The sequence below is a fragment of the Oenanthe melanoleuca genome, chromosome 1A (genome assembly GCF_029582105.1).
Source record: "Oenanthe melanoleuca isolate GR-GAL-2019-014 chromosome 1A, OMel1.0, whole genome shotgun sequence".
NCBI lineage: Eukaryota > Metazoa > Chordata > Aves > Passeriformes > Muscicapidae > Oenanthe > Oenanthe melanoleuca.
This window is the reverse complement of record NC_079334.1, coordinates 16,176,705-16,198,019: the sequence shown is the minus strand read 5'-3', so window position 1 is coordinate 16,198,019 and position 21,315 is coordinate 16,176,705. Positions and strand designations below refer to the sequence as shown.

The 21,315-nt window shown below is 39.5% G+C and overlaps 1 protein-coding gene across 4 annotated transcripts in view; it reads left to right on the top strand.

The window, feature by feature from the left end:
• The window catches only part of BICD1 (BICD cargo adaptor 1), a 169,116-nt gene that overhangs the window by 103,567 nt on the left and 44,234 nt on the right, over positions 1–21,315 (top strand). For all 4 annotated transcript variants that reach the window (XM_056482606.1, XM_056482607.1, XM_056482608.1 and 1 more), the window contains exons 3-4: positions 14,867–15,019; positions 18,183–18,620. In XM_056482606.1, coding sequence (XP_056338581.1) covers positions 14,867–15,019; positions 18,183–18,620 — 591 coding nt within the window. The remainder of the gene's footprint in view (positions 1–14,866; positions 15,020–18,182; positions 18,621–21,315) is intronic.

Genomic DNA, 21,315 nt, shown 5'->3' with positions numbered 1-21,315 from the left:
CTTTCTTTTTATGTATTGCAAACAAGACCCAGACTCTGTTGTGTAGCAACTCTCTTTTGAGTATTTAACCTCCCATCCTTTTTGGTTTGTTATTCAATTACAGGGTATTTCTGTATTTGCTGTCTTTCTCTGTAAAGAAAGGTTCTTTTCACTTTAAGAAATCCCTTGACATAAGCTCTTGTGTTCCATTTCTCATTTACTTCCAAACCTGTGTACCAATGCTAAATCCAAGTTTTTAATTGAGATTCTAGGCAGGTAAAGTTGCATCTTTCTTTGGCTTTTCTTCTCCCATGAAAGCCCATACTAATGGAAACTGCCTTATATAAAATAGTCCCCTTTCACCTTGGAAAACAAAGAAGAGTTCCAGTCTAAAACAAGTACTGTGGCATTTCAGTGTTTTCAAAGAACTGTGCTGAGCTTTGTCCAGAGCCTTGACTGTCCTTACCAGCACGGTTCACACTCAGCACTGGTGTTGGGGAGATGAAATACATGATACTGCCACAAGTGAGCCATTTGCTAGGGCTGAAGCCCTCGGGCTTTGTGCAGAGCCTGGCAGAGAGCTGGTGCTTGACCTCAGGGCCAGTGCAAGAAAATAGCTGTGCCACAGGCTGGTATAGGCTGTGAGACCTGCTGCCCTCTTACCCATCCTTTCCTTCCAGTCTTGCACTTAGCAGAAACACAGGATCCTATTCAAAGCTCACCAAACTGACAGTGTGACAAAATTTCCTATCTGAATTCCTCCCCTGATTGTCCTGGATATGGGTCAGACTTATGATTTCTGTGTAGAAGAACGGGGATGATGCTGGAGCTTGTGACATGGGATATCTCTTAGGTCTGTTACATCTAAGCAAAATGTGTGACAGGAGTTCTAAAATGAGGGAAGAATAGGATTTGTTGGTGATTAGTCAAGTTCTGACTAGTTTTGATTTATTACCTTTCATCTTAAGCAAACATTCAGGGTCTTGTAAAAAAACCCTATTATCATATACATAACAGGATATTACTATCCTATATCATATATATGATATTATAATTGACTGTTTCCATGGCATGCTTTTAATAAGGGGTTGATTAACACACAGTAGCTGGTATATGCTGATATATGGTTAAAAATATGCATTGTCACCCATGATCTTAAAGTGAAGGGAGAACTTGGGAGAAAATTTTAGTTGAAAAAAAACATTTGATTGCCACAAAGTATCCTGAGGCTTGCTAGGATTATTAGAGACAGGTTTGTCTTTCTGTCCATGAGACAGACAACACAGTGACAGAGACTGCTGCTATTGGTCTGCTTCTGGTTTTTGTTATTGGGACATGGTATTTTCTGCTGTTTTAGCAAATAAATAAACAGCTTAAAACGTTTGTCAAGATTGAGATATGAATGCATTTTATTGATCAGCAAAGGATCAGCCTGCTAGATTAACAATCTTTTTTATTTCCTTACAACTTTGAATGAAGCTATTAAACATTATTTATATGTTTTTTTCATTAACTCCTGTTTAACCCAAATGTCAGATATTGGGGAGAAATTAGTATTTGATTAAAGTTCAGCACACTGATGCCTCTGCTGAAAAAGTTGTGAATAACAAGTAAGGGTTGGAGGGGCAGAATAACAAAACATTTTGGCAATCCTTAGTGGGAAAAAAAAGAATCAGAAATGGTAGTGAGAGCAAAAATTGAATTGGTGGTGATGTTAGGCAGGATGGTATGTTTTTATTGCTGAGTTTAGGAAAAAATCAGAGCGGGACAACCTTTCAGTACAATGTTTAGATTTAGGAAAAGATATACTGGAATTTCTCTGGGTTGCCCAAACACTTCCCTGAGAGAAAAAAAAAAAGCAAAGGAAAGTCAGAACAGTGCTACAGCAGCTCAAGTCTCTTAATGGGATGGACTGAGGGAAATATTTAGGCTCTATGCTGCATTTATTTACAGAAATGGTCCTGGTAAAAGGGATTGTGATACCATAGTGTGCTGGGCCAGTTAACAAGAACACATCTGCATTCTGTCTAGATGCTCCTGAATCTCAGCTGATCTCTGAGGGATCTCTGTGAGGGGAAATAATTTAGGATTCAAAGGCTCATGTCTTTTCCTTTTGTTGCTATGTGAGAGCTGTCTTCAAAAACTTCCCATTTAGTGATGATAGCTGGAAAGGCCCACAGGGAAAGTGATGGTTCTCACTTTCTGAGGACCAAGGCCAGAATGGATTTTTAGCTTAGACTTGAAACTTTGAACTGCATATAGGAAGAATTCCTGACTATATGGAAATGCAGGGATTTTGACTTGATACCTCTCAAGGTGCACAGTCAATCTCTCTGATTTGTAATGGGGATTTTCCTAGAGCAGTTCAGCTCTCTTGCCTGTGCTTGCTGCAGCTACAGCATTTCTGCAGCTGACATGAAGCTGCTGCAAAGCAGTGGCCACCCTACTCTGGAATATTAAAATAGGTAGCACTTTATTTTCATATAGTGGGCCAGTTTGGCCACTTGATCTTAAGGAGCCTCCATTAACTGAGGGAGGATGAGGGCACAGAGCAGACAGATGTGGCTGCAGGTTTAATTTTTTTTCCTTGTTGTTTCTGTCTTCCACAAGAGGTACTGTATAGGCTGAAGAAAATTATGGAAGTATGTTATGGAAGTTCTAATGTGATCAAAGGCAGAGACTATTAAACAAGTGGTAATGCACTGCCAAAACCTGGGACTAAATTAGAAGTTCTGTTTGGGGGAATTTTCCCATTCTGCTCTTGTATTTGGCAATGTCCTAGGTTACCCTCACAGCATGGTGCAGTGTGCTGTGTATCCCATGATCTATGCATATATTTGTAGCGAGGCACACAGGAGCAGGAAGATGCCAAGTCAATTCTCTGATTGATATGCTGGGTAAACTCACCCTCAGTATAATAATTAAGAGCCCAAGGAATTGTTGCTGCCTGGATTGTTTTCCCTATAGACACTGGTAGCAGTATTTCAGTGATGAAAAACCAGACAATAGTCCACAACTGTGTAGGTATGACATAGATTATATTGATCAGTTAATGAAGGGGAGTTAATAAATTTAATCTTATTCCTGTTGCTTGTCTGAATTCTGACCTGGTTCAAGTGTGATGATGTTTTTTCTTCCTGAGATTGGGTGTCATTTTATTGGATTGGTTATTCTGCTGCAGTTTTTTACCGTGTATAACTGAGTTCAGTTGTGCTGTATCAGGCCATTGGGCATACAACAGAATCAGAATGAAAAAACTTGCATTTAAATAGTTATTTGCTGAAACAGATACTGAATTTCATTAGTAATGATGGCATGTGAGGTCATAGTTGAGTGCTTTGAGAACTCAGAGAACATTTAAGAACACTGCAATGAATTCGGAGCCATCCTCTAAGGTCTAAAATTCGTTGTGTTTTATATTAAAAATAAGTTATTAAAAAACAAAGGGAGCTGAAGCTATCAATCAGCAGTGGTCTAGTGGGAGGGTAGGAAGTGGAGGGAGCAATTAAGACTTTGGGCTACAATTCTTTGCTGCCAAGGAAGTTTCTTAGCAGTACCTGGAGATTTAGAGTCCAGCACTCCCCTGTTATCCATGGGTGCACCTTGCATGGCTGGCAGCTGGATGGGGAAGCTGTCACACTGCCCTGATCTCCCAGGGCTACCAGCAGGGCTGGTCTGGCACCCCCATTTCACCCAGCTGCCACTGGCAGGCTCGAAGGCTTGAGAGAAGGCTCAGATTTGGAAACACTGATACTGACATAGATGAGGTTTAGGTGACCATGTCTCTGAAATTCAACATTTTCCTCTCTGCTTTTCACATGGATGCTTTTCCAGATATCCATAAATCTGGAAAGAAAGTAGTTCTTCATTTATCAAGGTCCTTGAACACAGCTTCAGCAAGGACAAGAAAACTCTTTCCTTTTCTTACTGCAGCTGAGCCCTCAGAGCTGTTGAGTCCCTTTGCTCACATGTGCTGTAATGATCACCAAGACTACTTGATATTTGCCACTGTCCTCCTCATGCCACATGGTGTTTATAAAAAATTACCATTGCTTTAGATGGACTTTTCTTTAGATTTCTGAAGTGCTGTTTGCAGGAGTTTTTTTGTGGGTGTTCCCAGTTAGTTCTTTTATCTGTATCTTATTAATGTATCAATAATCTGTTTTAGCAGAAGGCTTCTGCTGTCAGACTAATACCCATCATGAGCTGGGTGAAAGTCCAGTAGAAACAAATGGTGAAAGGAAAACAGCAGCAATAGAGAGTAGAAAAAAATAGATTTAAACATAATTTTTATACCCATAGCTAAACAATCCCCTGACTTGCTTGATATTTTACTGCCTGAGCAAATACAGAATTTTATGGCATCTTTTTTCCATTTTGATGCATTGCAGGCAGTTAATGATACTCAGTGTTTAATACTTTCCCAGAGAAATAATTTAATTGTAAGGCTGTGCAGCCATAGGCAACATGCTTTGGTAATCTGTGTGAGAACTGCAGCATTAATGGTCAGTCCTTTCACTGTGTTCTTATGGCACATATTACATCTGTATTTCTGTCCTGCATGCTGAGCAGCAAGAACCTTGTTTGTACAGACCTTAAAGGAAAAGATAGAAAACTGTCAGCATGAAAATTATTACTGTTGACTGTAATATGTATATAAATATACATATGTATAAACTAAGTATGTGAAATTTATGGTCCCTATTAGAATTAAAACAAAAGGGCAGATTATAAAACCCAAGATCAGATTTCAAACCAATTTATATTGAATAGTGGAGAGTACCACATTGTTACAGCCACACTTCCTGAGTGCAGGTATTTTCACTGTCCATATCAATAAAGTCAAGTAACCTTCAGTGCAATTTACTTTACTAAATCTTTTATGTGGGCATTTGTATTCATTAATTGCCATGTGTGCTGTAATGAGTAAAAATTATGCATAAAATTTGGTCCTCGAAGTGGTGGTTTACAGACAGACAAAGTACTTACCTTTGACTATATTTGCCACTTAGGTCACTCAAATATATGCTGTAAAATGAAAACCCTAAGTCTTGGATGAAAAAAAATCATTAGTCATCAAGTCATGTTCATCTTTTTAATATTAATCAGCTGCTGTTTCTGAATTGATGTTTCTGCTCATGACACAGAAGAATTAGTGGGGGTGGGTGGGTGCTCTGCACACAAGGTCAAATAAGCTGCAGAATACTGTGCTGCTTTTTGCAGCAGATGGGTACTGTTACATGGATTTTAATTACTGCAATTGCTGTTGACTTTGAGGAAGTACTCTTCCTTGATAATGGCAGATTTGGCCACATAATTATATTTGAATTTTGTGGCTCAGATGTGTTTGTTTAAAGATGCCATGCCTCTGCCCATCTGGAGAAAAGAATTATTACTGAAGTTCAACTTTCTTATTGTTCCTCTTTTCATAGCAACCCTTTGTACTGCATTGATATTTTTCATGGGGAACTTGAAAGAGTCTGTCATTGGGAGGGTGGTGGGTGTCGAGTCACAGAGCTTTTAAAACACCTCTGCAGCTGACAATCTGCAGGAATAATTTTGTTGAGGGATGCTCTGCTATGAGCATGGGTTTACAGAGCTCCTTTGATGTTGAGCTCTCACAGCTTCTTTCCAGCCCAACAGAGAATGTGCCAACAGAGGACCATTGGAATAGATCTGTACCTGTGAAGAGGTTTTTTAATCTCCTTTAGCCACTTTTTCACTTCACTTTCCATAAAGTGTTAAAGGTTTCTTCTTTCTTTCAAAGTATTTCTCCTCCAGTGTGAGGAGCAGTGAAGGAATACTGTGTTATTTGGGGTGTCCTATTCTTTTTCCCCCACAATATCTATTTTTTGTTGTAGCTCATCACCCATCTCCCTGTATGTCACGCAAGGGCATCTAAAGAGTTTATTCTGTGGTGGGAACTATCTGGAATCCTCATTTCTTACCTGCTCTTCTGGTTGTAGAGGTCAGAGAGATGACTGAAGATGGATAGAGTGGGCAAATGGAAGTATCCTGCAGAGAGGAACTAAGGCATTTATTTCTTGCCTTCTGTGGGTGGGAGAAGAAATACTTTTTTCATCTTTCAGTGTGAAAGGCTGCTTCAGATTTGACATTCAAAATACATCTATGACAAAATTAAAGCCAGAAAGCAAGTTTCTGGGGAATTTGATGGGATTATTGGAAGTCTTTAACAAGAGATTAGATGGATATCAGGAATGACATAGATGTAGTTGCTCTTATCCTGGGAAAAATAAATGGGCTACTAAATGCTGCCCAAGGGCACCTCTGAGATCCATTTTTTATTACCTTTATGATCTTTGGTAAACTGAGGATCAGGATTAGTTATATGTCTGATTAATTTGAACTTAGTCCTCTACTAATTTAACTGCACTGTCCCGGGGACCAGATTTATTGGAACTGCTGGCCAGCCCTGGGTCTGCATGTCAACTCTGACATCTTTCTGTGCTCTCACCCAGTCCTGCAGCACAGCCTGCCCACAGCAGGGGAGAGCAGAGGCATTTGCTCACATACATGGGTGTTGCAATGTCTAGCTGGTGTTTACAAGCCCAAAGATTGGCTTGGTGTGTGAATTGGACAAAGCAGAGCTGGGGTAGTACTTTAAGGCAGTGCAGGCTGGGGAGGCTGAGCTGAGAGCCCTGACCTGGCACGTGCATCCCTCGGCAGCACGGCTTGATTACTGGTGTGAGGAGTAGAGGGAAGGTAGGACTGAGCTAGCAGCCAGATGTAATTAAAATAGCTCCAAGTCGTGGGGAGGAGAGGCAGTCACCATAGGGAATGGGAAGCTTGCAGGGAGCATAGCTCTGTCCCTGAACCATGGGACAGTGTAGCCACTGCTCAGCATGCCTGGAGACAGTTCCACAGGGAGCTCTGAGACATTCCTGACAGCAAAAGTTAGGGAAAGACAGAAGAAGGAATGTGAAAGCAAGGAGCCAATAAACAAGGACATATTTTTCCATATCAACCAAGCGTATTGGATCCTAAAATAGTAAAGCTCACTGCTCTTATTTGGGTGCTTTGATGTTTTTCCTCTTCCCTCCTTTCCACCTTCAGGCATTTGCTTTACTGCTCCTGGCTCCTCAATGTTTCAGGGCATACAGTGAAATCTTAGTCCTGCTGAAGACTAAATTAATTTTATAATTTATATCAATGGGGCTGGGTTTCCACCTCTGGAACTTGGAACAGATCGTACAGTTGTTGCATATCCAAATTAGAAATGGCATGTTTTCCTATTCTGTACCTCCTGCTAGCACCAGTGCCTGTGTCTCCAGCCTGTCAGCAAAGTCAGGGAATATAAACACTATTAAAATTATCTTAGTTTGTTTTCTGGAGTGGCTTGCTGCCCTTGATCTGGCTGGTGATGTGGAAGGTAGCACTGGCCCAAGGGAGGGTCAGGACCTGGGAGCAGCAGCTGTGGGACTCACGAGCTTCAACTGATCACAGCCCCACATCCTGTTAGCACATTTCTTTTGTTGATTAGCCAGTGCCCCTTTTGGGTCTGGAAGGAAAATTGGCGTTTTGGACCTGACAGATGGCCTCTCAAAGAGATACATGTAACTGGCAGATGCTTCTTCTAAGTGATCAGTTAGGGTTTAAAACCAGCTCTTGGTCTCTTGATGAGCTTGAAAAGGCCTGTGCAGCTTCTTCTTCAAAAAGCCTGCCTTGAGACATTGTCGTGTAGAATCACTGCTGTTGGCTTCTTAAATTATATATAGAAAGTGACAATGTAATAGGAAAGGTTATAACTGGGCAAAAGGAGAAAAACCCATTCAGTCCAAAATGCCCCAGATCCACCCTTTCATTTTTTTTTCTTTGAACTAATCAGTCAAGAGCAATTTGTATTAGGTACTTTTAAACTACTACTCATCCTGATGTAAGGTAATTGGGTGATGTGGAATGGGCAACAGGCCCTGCTTCAGAGAGTGCAGACCCGAAGAAAAGGAGGCACAGGAGAGACCTTTTTGCTCTTCAGAATTACCTGAAAGGGAGTTGTAGCCAGGTGGGGGTCAGGCTCATCTCCCAGGTAAAGATTGATAGGATAAGAAATGGCCTCAAGTTGCAGCAGTTTAGATTACATATTAGGAAAATATTTATTCGCCCAAAGGGCTGGCAAGCCCTGGAACATGCTGCTTAGGGAAGTGGGTGAGTGGCAAATGCTGGAGGTAATGAAAAAAATCTGTGAATATTGCATTTATGGATGTGGTTTAGCAGTGGCCTTGGCAGTGCTTGATGTGATGGTGATGTAACATGATCTTGTCAGATCTTTGGTCTTCATGTGCATCCTCCCTCCACCAGCACCCTCTTTCCCTTGCCATCCGTGGCAAGCAATGTGGTTTATCCTAATACAAGTACACCAGGTGGGAATTGCAGGAGGACCTGTCTGAATGCTCACATAGCATCCACAATCTCCTCCTCATGGCAAAATTTGTTCCAGCTAATCGATATTTTGCTATTCACAATGATCATATGTTCATGTGTGAAGCCATTTCACAGATATGTAGAAGAATCATATTGACTGAACAGTCCTGTAACCCTGGAGACTGAATTTTCTCTCACACTTTTTAAATAAAGTTTCATTTGGTGAAGTTTCTTGTTCTTTGAGGGAATTAGGTATATTATAGCAGTGTTTGTTAGTGCTGATATTAATTATAAATAAGTATAACTAATACATTAAGAGATAATTTATGTATAATTAATGCATTAATAGTAATACATTAATTGCTATAAATGCAGTCAAATCAAATCATTATTTTTGAGATAATATGCATGGTGAGAGATTGGTGGTTCATACCATCTTATAAAGAACTCATCATAATATCATGTGGCCATGATACTCAGCAGGAAATTTTAATACCTGAACTACAAGAACATTCTTTAATTCTGTCATTTTATATATAATTATACATGAAAGTCAATAAAATAGCTACTTCGTAGGGCTTTATATGTAGCAAGATTTACAATGTTAAATATTACGGGTTTCAAGCTCTGTGATAAGTACAAAAATGGACTATTTAATTGCCCTTGATACAGATTCACCCTACTTCTTTAGATTTAGCTATTCCAGTTAAATGCATTGAGCATTTCAGATGGTTAAATTATTAGATGTATTTTAAATGCTTTATTTGCGATCTCTTGATGGTGAAGGAGCTTGAAACATACATAATCATGATCTGGTTTCTATCTGTATGCTATAGCCAACAACTATATGGCTTTTTTCATCCTTCCCTTTGATAGTGCTGTCATTCTGTAAATATATCTACAGAAGGAAAAGATTGGAAGTACATATGCTATGCTACAGATACATTTTTAGAAATATTTTGTGTACAATAGCATATTTTTTTCCCTGATTTTTAGACAATGAGTGATATCTATAAAGCTAAGGAATGTCAGAATTGTACATAATTTCAAGGTTAGTGATTTCTGGGTTTAGACAATAGGAGCTGTATTTGTATTCCTGAAGTAAGATGGCAGTACAGTTGCTTAGAGCAGATACAATATAACGAAGTCCGGTAAAGCCACCTGAATGAAGCTTTTTGAAAGATGAGATCAGAAAAATCCAGGTTAAAAAGGAGGATGCAGACTTCTGACAGCAATGAAAAAGATTCTTTTAAATAATTTATTTTGGGGTGTAGGCGTGTGTGTGTATTGAAATAGCAAAAATTGTTCTGTAAGAGGTGCTCTAGCCCTGCCTAGCTGGGCATCTGCATGTATATATCAGGAGGATTGCAGTGCAAATTCTTCAAAAGGGTCATTGGTAATTTTCAGGTAATTTTCAGTCGCTCACAATATCCCTTAATGTTTTAAAATATACCTGAAACATGGAAAATGCCATTCTTTCAGTTCAAGTTGAGTGTTCCTGTATATGAGGGAGGGAAACTTTAGGGCTAGTATAGAGAACTCTGGGGACTTAAAACACTTGATGACAAAAAAAGAAAATGGTTTTTCCTCTTCTGTTGCCACTTTCATTCTCTCTTCTCTCAACCCCTGTTAAATTGAATTTTCTATCACTATTACTGTTCTTCATAAAACGACATCTTTTATTTTCCTCTGCAGAATAAAGTAAGCATGGAATACAAATTTACAGTGAGATTTGTCAACAAACACGTAAGATCATGGATCTTAGGCTGAGCATAAACTTTCTCTTTTATTCAATTTACTACTACTACTACTGCAATAAAGCTGTCATCAGATCAAATGGGGTTTTATTCTGCATCAGCTATAAAACAATAAATTCCATTAAATTGGAAGTGTACAATTTTGGTGTATACAATATGCCATTGTTCTCTTGTGAGTTATGAAAATCAAAAAGTTATGCATAGCATCATGCTATAGCTTGCATGTTCCAATATATAAGTAGGGATTTAGTCTGGGTAGTTTGGGGCATATAATTAATAGATGATTTATAAGGCTGGTTTTTAGTGTGGAAAATAGTATATTTTACTGCAGCAAGGACCTCAAATCTCTTAATTAACACTTATCTGAACACAGTGGATGGAAAAAGCCCAAACACTAGTTCCACAATTTTTTGGGGGGGATAAAAATAGGTAGACAAAATACAAAAATAAAGGAAAACGTCCTTTATGTACTCCAGCATAGGGGGGAACGAAAAAAGAAGGCTGCCAGTCTCCCAAGAAATTAAGTCTGTTTTTTCACAGTTCAGGAAACCAGAAGCCATTGGAATTACTGGAATTCACTTCTCACCTTGGAGATAAGAGTACTCAGCTTTAGGGGTCCCTTCCTTGCACAGTTTGTTTTCTTTAGGTGAGTTGATAGGCCACAGGAGCATAACAAGTGTGTTCCAACATGAAAATTGTGTATTTTTTTCATAGTGTTCTACATTAGCCACTTCCATTCCTTAATTTTAAAGCACCTTCTCACTTGCACCTATTTGATATTACACAATACATTGCAGTGTATCCACATGCACTTAATTCAATGTGCTCTGCATGTAGCATATGAAATACAGCATTTTAAAAGTCTATGCTGAATAAAAAATGAGTAATATAATAGTATACAGTACATTTAATTTGCTAAGAAGTACAAACTAATATTATTTAATATTCCACTGATGCTCAGAGAGCTGTCAGGATTGATGGCTGGTGGTATATGGACATGGTCCTTGCCTCTGCAAAACCAGAGATGTCTTTCACTTTTCATATATTGCAATTCTGAAAATATATCTAAGTGCCAGCAAATAGATGACCTGAACAGACTTTGTGTGGACTGAGCCTCCTGTTTTTCATTTGCCATGGTCTGCTCTGTGATGTGTACGTTCATTAGAGGTGCTGCAGGGCTGACATCTTCCACAATTAGTGCTCATGTATAATGAGATGCAATGCTGACAAGGACTCTCTTGTTTTCTATAGTTTCACTGAGAGGCCTTTTCCTTCTTCTTTGGCACCAATCCATTAAAGCCGTTGCACCATGTTCAGCTGGTGGCTGGGATTGAAAATAATTTTCAGCCATTAAAACTTTGCTCGTGTGTCATCAGCTCCACCTCTTGGATTAATTTGGCTTTTGCAGACCCAGTACATAGTTCATAAGGGAATTCTCTCTGGGAATGTAGAAAGTCCTGAGGCAGTGCCCTAGTAAAAGCATCTGGCTCAATACTTTGTCCTGCAACTTCAGCGCTTGATGAGTGGCAAAGTTTAATTATGAATTACTTTGCTAATAATTTGGGTTATATTGTCCTCTAGTGGCTCATGTAGATAATTGCCCTGCTGGCAAAATCTCTGTCTTGTGTTTTTAAATCATCTCATATTCTTTTAATACAAGTCCACCAGATAAAAAATGTGCTTCTTGCTGCCATTGTATCAGTACAGCAAGATCTCTCCTCTATAATCTGCAGATATTTTGCTTAATAAATGCACATTTTAATTTGTTCAAAATAACAATAGGATTGTGAGAAGTTAACATATTTAATCAAAGCATTTGATGAAAACAAATATATCCTTCATACCGACAGTAAAAGAGAATGAGAGAATGAACTCAACATGTTGGTTTTTTTTTTTTTTTTAAGGTCCAGGACTAGTACACTTCCAGAAAATACACAGAGGTCTTATATAAAGGAAATCAGAATAACCCTCCACATGTCCTGTGGATACTCATTTGTAAACCTTTGAAACACTGGGTTTTGGGCCTGTGGAGTGGAATCACTGCCTTTCCTGGCAAGCATGGAGAGCATGGGAATGCTTTGCAGCTGGGTGTTTGCCACCATAATGCAGATGTTTGCAAGTAGGAAGAAAGATCTGAAGCATGGAGAATAACTCCTGGGTGTTTGCAGTGATGAAGCATTTTATATTGCTTTGAAAAGGTGATGCCTTATTCTGTAATGTGCTGAGTTGGTTTTGCTTCCATGTGAGAGCAGAGGGATTGTTTCCACTAGCTGCCTTGGCCCTGGCCATAGGAAGTGTGGCAGGCAGTGCTTGGGCAGACATGGCACATGGGATGCTCCAGCTGGCGAGTCTTTCTTTTTCCTACTGTTTCTTCCTTGATGAAAAGCCATAGGTAAGGACCAATACAGGCTGCACTGCAGAAAGAGTTTCTCTGTGTGTGAGAAGAGGACAACAATAGATGGTTCTGTTTATATCTCCAATATTATGTAGGAAGCAGCAGTTATAAATGGTGAAGAAACGTGGTGTCTGTTAAAGAAAGGGTGGTGCACTCCAGCAAGGTGACAGCTCATGTTTTCTGTTGCAGTTTGCAATGACAGGAGATACAAAGGAGCACTCGCATCTTGCAGAATTAATTTTCAAGGCTTTTTCAAGCTGCCCTGCCTTGTAGTCTATCAAGGAACTACTGTATCAGGATTCTGTAAAAATTCCTTGTTCACATCCTCCATTTCTGGCCGCCTTTTTCATTCTTCCCTTTTAGAATCACAGAATCAGAAAGTGGTTTGTGTTAAAAAGGATCTTACAGATTGCGTAGTTCCAACCCCACTGCCGTGAACAGGGACAGCTCCTACTACCCCAGGGTGCTCAAGGCTCTATCCAGCCTGGCCTTTTGGGGGGGCCCTCCTTTCCCTCAGCAGTGTTTATGGCAGAGGCAATTTGGATCATGAGCAGATCTGTCCTGGCTGCTGCTGGTGCTGGTTTCACCCAGTAAGGTGCAGGCAGTGCTGCTGGGAATGGCTTGCTGAGCTTTTCTGGGTCCTGTGAGAATGCTCCCTCTCCCAGGGCTCCTGGTGGTGTTGAATGTCAGCTCATTCCCTAGGCTGATCATCCTCAAACACTGGGAGAGTTGCAAAGCAGCTTAATTTATCCTTGACACGGTGGAGTTGTGCATTTGGTATTGTCCCCATTACTGCCTCAGACTGGCACACACCCCCACACCTGCTATAGCTGGGAATGTGGCTGTGCTGGCAGAAACAAAAGGTATAAAGGCAGCCTGTGGGTATAAAATGCCCTCATCTTTGGAAATAATCTGTGGTATTGCTCTTATAATTTTCTCAGAGGTTTGTCAGGCAGTAATAGATGCCGGAATATTTACTTTTATCTAGTGCTTTGTGACTCTTCTGCTGGGAATCTTTTCAGATGTTTTCAGTTAAGAAAGCAGGTAGTTTCATTACTTCTTCCTAATTAGCTGCTAGGAGCAGGGTGGTGGTTTTTAGTTTTCCCTAACAAAAAGGTTTCATTTTTAAAAACACTTTTGTCAAGTCTTGCATCAAAATACTTTTTTTCATGCTTAACGAAGTTCTTTTCCAGAGGTTTGTAATTATTTAACCAAGATGCTAATTGAAGTTCTGTTTATCCTTAATTCAGAGTGAGGGGTTTTATCATTCATGTACCAGAGAATGAGTGGTGCAGATTGTAGTCAGGGAGCTCTAAATCAATTTCTGCTTAAACATTTGGCTTTTTTTCAGGTATCAATCATCCCTCTCCACACCAGAATATTTTACAGAAACTCATTACTGCTTCCCAGGTGTGCTCTCTCTGACATCGCATCAGTGAGGGGGCTCTGCCCCATCCATAAGGTCTCTCCAGCAGCTGCTGTGGCAATGCTCTGGATCCATGCCCATTTCTCTTAGTCAGACAAATGCAGGCTTCTCTTCAAAGCAGGGCAGGAGGTTGTTCCTCCCAACCAGCTATATTGGTCACTGTTTTCCAGTTGTGTGTTAACTCCATCTTCCTGTAATGTCTTTTACATTGTGGTTATTCCAACAGAGTCTTTCCAGAATAACCTGACCCTTGATAGCAAACTCAGCCAGAGCTGGAATCTGATGGAATCGATTTTTGGTGAAACTGATCCCTCATGTTCTCTCTCATAAGGCTGTCTGGGCACTGTATGCACTAATGGGAAAGATAAAATGGTGACCTTGTGTGTTCCTTGTGAGTGCTGGGTGTGATCCTGCTCAGCACAGCCAGGCGTTTGTCAGACTTTTGACAAGTGCTTTCCACCCTGCCTGCCTGTGAGCCTCTCTAGTGCCTGCAGATACAAACATGAGCGCACCTCGCTCCTTGGCAGATGTCTTTGAAGAGCAGCTGTCAGTACTCACTGCTTTTCTGTATGAATGTAAAACACATCCTCCACTGGAAAACAGGCGATAATTCTATTTAAATCCTGCGATATTGTAGAGCAATGAAACTAATGAGATATGCTACAGCCTTTCCACGGTTTTCATTTCAAAAAGCATCTAAGCTTGAAACTGTTTTAATCAGGCTTCCCTATCAGACATGCTCATTTCTGCATTGCCAGCACCCACCTGAAATTATTGCTTGGCCTCAAATGAATAGGTGATGGTGTTCTGATGTGCACGGTTAAATAATTTCTATTTCAGGATTAATTTTTATTATATTAATATATTCATTATATTCAGATTTAAGTGGCTGTGTGTGAACTGGAATGTACTTGTGTTTTCTCTTGTCAGAATAACGAAATGGTGGAACTGCAGAGGATACGAATGAAAGATGAGATTCGAGAGTACAAGTTTCGAGAGGCGAGACTGCTGCAGGATTACACTGAGCTGGAAGAAGAAAATATCACTTTACAGAAACTGGTGTCCACACTGAAACAGAATCAAGTAAGCATAGAAAGATTCAAGGCAGTGTAGTGTAAATTGTCACTATTTTCTGTAATTTCCATAATGTGATCCAGCAGAGCACTTTGATAGAAATTTCTTGGTATGTTTGGGTTGTTTTTTTGTTTTCCAGGTGGGTTTTTGCTGATCACTTATTGTAAAATTGTATTATTGGCCATTTTTTGAAATACGGGATGGGGGCTCTTACCTCAGTTTTGAAAAATTGTGATGGAATATTTCATTGCAGAACTATGGAATCACAAAGGAATTATTAAAAGTGATAGAGTTGCCTATTTTTGCTTCATGCTTTTCCCATTCCTCAGGAGCTCAGTGCCCAGTGGGCAGTTGTTCTTTCAAGTGAGCAGAAGAGATTTGGTCTCCTGTCAGAAGAGTGACCTTGAGGTGATGAAAATGTAAATATCCAGGTTGGATGGTATAACACTTCCTACCTTTTAGATGTTGTCTAGACCATCATAACTTCATAACACCCTCTCCTCACCTGCTCTCAGAGGGTCACAGCTCTGCACTACAGCCCCTGGTTGTGTCCTGACCTATTGCCTAGTGCTCTTGGAGTTTCTGTAGAAGAGCCAGCCCTGTCACAGTTTCTGATGGCAGCCTGGGAACAAAGCTGCCTATTCCTGCAGGAATAAGCAGTGCTATTTGAGCTCTCTTTTACTGCTTTTTTACTGCTCCAGCACAAATGTGATTGAAACACTTAAAACAACAGAGCTGTGCTGCAGGGAATACACAGGTAATGGAAATGGGTGCATAATTTCCTTACTTATGAAGATACCAAGTCTTTCACACTCCTGAAATGGAATTTATAGCAGGTCATCTTTGTTGCCAGAATTATTTACCCAGACAGCAAATGCCTCCTTTGAGGCATAGATTTTTTTCTCATCAACCTCATAGGAGACATTTTCACATTTTCAGGAAGTAAATGATCCCTTTATGGACTATCCTAGTTTCCTCCTAAAATGAAATCTGTTTGCAAGTGTTTATACTTGTCATAATATTTTATTCTAACTGAAACCAACAGTCTGTAGAGAGAAAAGGCATTGCTACATTTTGAAGGGCTTTAAAAATCAGTTATTTTGCATCATAGATCCATGCACTTGTGATTCCTAAAATTATGTTAATCTACAAGCTAAAATTTTAGGAGCATTTTATACTTTAATGGTTGAATTTACAAAATCATATGTTATAAATCTTGGTGCTAAAATGTAATTATCTACATGTTGGGATTTTTTGTAGCTTTTTAAAGTAAGAGTCTATGAGAAGGTAACCACAGAGATATAGGCCCCTAGCTTTTATATGTATTTAGAACTGAAAATGTGTTGGTTGTTTTGTTGAGTTTGGCTTTTTTTCATGTCCTTAAGTTAAACATAGTTACTTGATTGCATTTCATAATTTTTCCAGATGGACCTGTTTCTCAGTAAGGAGGGATATTAAATTGCCAAATGTAGATTTGAAGCTCTCATGGATTTTCCTTTTCTGTTTAAGAATGCCCAATATGACTTTGGGACTTTGTTGTTTGGTATGTTTCCAGTTTCTGGGTTTGAAGATTAGTGCTTTAGTTTTTAAGTTTGCCTTTCCAAAGGTTTATGAAACAAAGACTTTTGACAGGTTGATAAATATTCTGCTTCAATAGAAATGGTGGATATTTTTATTTTTGCCAGAATCTTATTTTAGTTTAATTAAAAATCCATATATGTAAAATATTTAAAAATTCTATACAATGCATTAAGATTGCAGACAGTAATGTGTTTGAATTATAAAAGCATCAACTGCAAAAAATTGGGACTTTTTATGGAAACATGAAAATTCAGTATTTTTTTTCCCTCTTTCACCAAGCTATTAAATTTTATTTTACCTGATAATGAGATTTTTTTTTTTCCTTTTCAAAATTAAGATGCAGATGACTAACATAATTAGAATTAAATTTTAAAAAAATCAGTGTGTCATCATTTTTACCAGGACTTTTAGTCAAGTGTGGACATGGACCTTGACAAACAAAGCTCTTCCTTTTCACTGCTGTGGGGTTTTCCCCCCACAGTGAAAAGGAAGATGAAGAAGAACAGCAAAGGGGAAGCATTTTGTAGTGGGGATCTCCTGCACTGTCTAGGTATTGCTGATCAACAGGTTTCAAGCTAGGCTGGGTTTTTCCAGGCTTTGTTTCTTGTGAGATGAAATGGAGAGGACTGGGCAAGGGAGCTGTCTTTAAAGGACAGACAAGAAGCTGCTTTTCAGCTCAGCTCACAGTGCCCATAAATACCTTGATAAAATACCACACCTTGGTGTTGGGCAGGGAGCTGCCCTCTGAGAAGGACAGAACAGTGAGCCCCTCCAATGCTGCTAAGGGGTGCTACTTGATTTTCCCCTAATTTGTCCTAAACCAGGACAAACACATTCCAGGCACTGTGTTGGAGGAACAGATTCCTGTGTGCTCCAGAGGGACATCCCTACATGCAGCCCAGGGACTGTGGGGGGCTGAATGAGCTGTTTACTTAGTTCTTCTAGTAGTTTCTAGCAATTTTGGGGCATCTTAGAGTTTAAACTGACTGTACAAATAGATTCCTGTTTAATTTTTAGAATTAAATGCCTCTGGGATAATGGAGAGCCTTGTTAAGTAGAGAAGAGAGTTGAGGCTCTTCTACTGTTTCTGTGTCTTCCATTCATATTTTTGAAAACTACCGAGATACTTGAGAGCATCTGTGCCTGAGTGACTTTACATCTAGTAGAAATTGAGATATGAGGTCATCTTCAGAATATTTGCAAATCATTAATCAGGCTGTGTTAATCTAAGATCTATGAATACCATGATACACCAACATTGCTTATGGCAATTCATAGTAAATCTGTTACCATGAGGACATCAGCTAATAAACAGCCTTCTTCCCATGAAATTTCATTGCTTATCATAAGTTATTCAGAAGGAGGTTTTTGGTATCTGGAATCTCACATGCTGAAGAAGTGAGCCCTGGAATATTTAACAGTGTGAGCTTCACTTGCACTTTTTGTTCAGTCACTTCTTTGCAGCAGCAGGCAACGTCTGGTATTCCAAACCATAGTTTCTCTAACACCTATCTCCATAGGGCTGATACATGGCAGGTTTTCACAACTCAAGTTTTAGTATTATGAATGTTCTTTGTCTTGTCTAATTCAGGTTGAATACGAAGGCTTAAAGCATGAAATTAAACGATTTGAGGAGGAGACAGTGTTGCTTAATAGCCAGCTAGAAGATGCCATCCGGCTGAAGGAGATTGCTGAGCATCAGCTGGAGGAAGCTCTGGAAACATTAAAAAATGAAAGAGAGCAAAAGAACAATCTGAGAAAGGAACTGTCCCAGTATATCAACCTCAATGATAGTATGTATAATAACCATATTAATATATCAGTAGATGGGTTGAAGTTTTCAGAGGATGGAGGTGAGCCCAACAATGACGACAAAATGAACGGACACATCCACGGGCCTCTTGTGAAACTCAACGGTGACTACAGAACTCCCACGAGTAGGAAAGGAGAATCTCTGCACCCTGTCTCTGACCTCTTCAGTGAGCTCAACATATCAGAGATACAGAAACTGAAGCAGCAACTCATGCAGGTAAGGGCTGAATTTAATATCCTGGAGTGTTTAGAAACATCCTATGAGCCCTCGTGCCAGTTTTGCAGTGATCATTCCTGGTGATGTTCTTGACCACATATATCCATTTTCCAGACTTCTACTTTGTTTTTTTCATATCCAGAAATATCCCCAGTAAACAGAGTACATGCCTGCAGAAAAGTCAGTGGCCTGAGCAGACATTTAGTGCAAAGAGGAGAAAAGGGATGTAGATGCTGGGGTTACAGAAGGTTAGGTTCCCTTTTTCCCGCTTTCATAACAGTAAATGTCACTGAAATTGCAAATGAAATAAGGTATTCTTCAATATGACTAAAACCATCTAGAAAAAAAGCCCATTAAATGTACAGAGTTGATTATGCTCCCTTGCAAGTGAGAGGGAGCTTTTGCTGTTGAATTCAGCTCGAGCAAGGTTTGGCACAGGGTCAGGAGAGAACAAAGGGAAGGGAGCGCTGCTCTCAACACCGTGCTCTGGGCGCATGTGGCGTGTGGGCTGTCACACAGCGCCCTTGTCCTGCTGGCAGTCCCGGCGGATTCGCGGGCTGCAGGGGGTGCTTCGGGACAGGACAGCCAGCATTTGTTCCCTGTGCATCCGTGTCCAGCCAGAATGGGAGCCTGGGATGCGAGCCAGATGAAAACTCAAGCTGCCAGCCCCAGTGTTGACATCATCTCAGAAGGGGTGCAGTGCCATGCAGAGAAAGGTCCTGCTGCCCAAGCTGTCCAGCATCTCTGCCACAGCAGCTTGAAAGGTTTTGGCACCGTCAAGAAAACACTCAGCCTTTTCTACCTTCAGGCTTCTGAAAAGAGAGGAAATGTGAGCCCTTTACTGCTTTAAAACTTAAAAGGTGGTCAGGAAGTGAAGTAGAGCTAAACCAGTTTTCAGTGCTTGCTAGAGAGCAACAGATCCTTATGTGGTCTGTCCTATTTGCTGAAGAGTTAATTGTTTTATTTATCTCATTGCCAAATTCACTGTGGGAAGTTTTGATCTGAGACGTAATATGGTGAACATGAATGACATCTAGTGCTTTGCACCAATAGCTTTGACACAAAGAATACATCATTTAAGTGTGAAAGCTTGAAATTTAGGATTTTATTTACATGACAAATTCTGTTAAATTTTCCAGCTTTAAAGTATACACAGAGTGTATGTTGTACATATATACATATGTACAAATATGCACCTGGAAGAACATAAACGTATATAATATGTGAACATATACATTATATGCAGCTTCTAATTTGATGCAGAAATACAATATAAAAATTTTAAAAACACAGTTTCAAAGGAAATGCTTTGAAATGTTCACATTTCAATATACACTGTGTTTTAAACCATAATTTACAATGAAATATAAGCAATATAAATTTTGAGTGAAAGTTGCTTGGAAATGAAAAAAAAAGGTTGCTTTGAGTAAGCTTTTTCTTGATTTTATTAAATTAAATACTGAGCATGACATAGCCAACTTCTACTTGAAAGATGCTGTAATTATCTTCTCTGAGTCAAAAACTTATATCTCTTGAACAAAGATGCAGCCTTCTCACAGTGACTAGGAACAAATTTAGGATCTTAAAAGAGAAATTATAATTATAGTTATATAGTTATATAGTTATAATTATAACTATTTTTGGTCATTTCTTGGTGCTGGGCCCCAGCACGTCTGTACCAATGGTAAGCCAGCATTGTTTGGAATTTACATCCTGTTACAAGGTTCATGGTTTTAAAAGACAGACTAGACCTCAGTGAAAGCCTGATTTCTTTAGGTACTGTAAAGACTCACTGCAAAATCCTGATGTTTTACAAAGTTATCTCCTTCTCTGTTGAGTTACATCAGTTCACATCACACAAATTAAATTTGGATCATACAAATTATATTTGAAAAATTCTGCCAAAAGTTTTTTGTGTGGTAGATGGGAGATTTAATCAGGTCTTAGAAGCTGACAAAAGGCAAATCATCAGCAAAATTGGATTTTTTTTTTCCCTTTTACAGTGCTTTTGCCATATGGTGTTCATTTAGCTATATCTCAATATTTGGTATGAGTTCCTCCTATTTTCTGTGAAGAGACTGCACTAGAACAGAGTTTCTGAAGGAACTGACCATTTATTGGGAGCTCTTTTTATGACTATAGAACATCAGGTTCTTTTTTAGGATAAAGGTAAACTTCAAATTTGCCATTTTGTAAGTGTGTCTGGCAAATTGTTTTTGCTCCTCAGTCTCATAAAGAAGACTTCACTGAAACAGTGTGACAAATAGAATTCCTTCTACAGCTTTTGGATGCTGCTGCTTCATGGGCTGTGCTGGCTCCTAGGAGAGATTTAATTGCATCTATTACCTTTCCATATATATATCTGCTGTGTAAAAAATGTCATGCTGAAAATTTTCATATTCTGAGATTTTCTTAGAAAAGCTCAGAGCTTTGCACTCTTCTTTCCTGTTTGTTGTCCAGTGGAAAGAATTCTCTCTATCATCTTTGAAGTCTAGGACTCGTTTTCTTCCCATGGTCATGCTTTTCCTTTGTCTGAGGCCAGTACCATATTTGGAAAAGATAGATTAAGTTCCCTTAAAAAAGGCAGAAGAATAAAAAGTCCCTGCACCTCAGTTCCTGACACTCTTCTTCAGCTGCCTTTTACTCTTATGACAAATATGCAAAAGCTGAGATTTAGGGTTCTTGAGATGAGTTC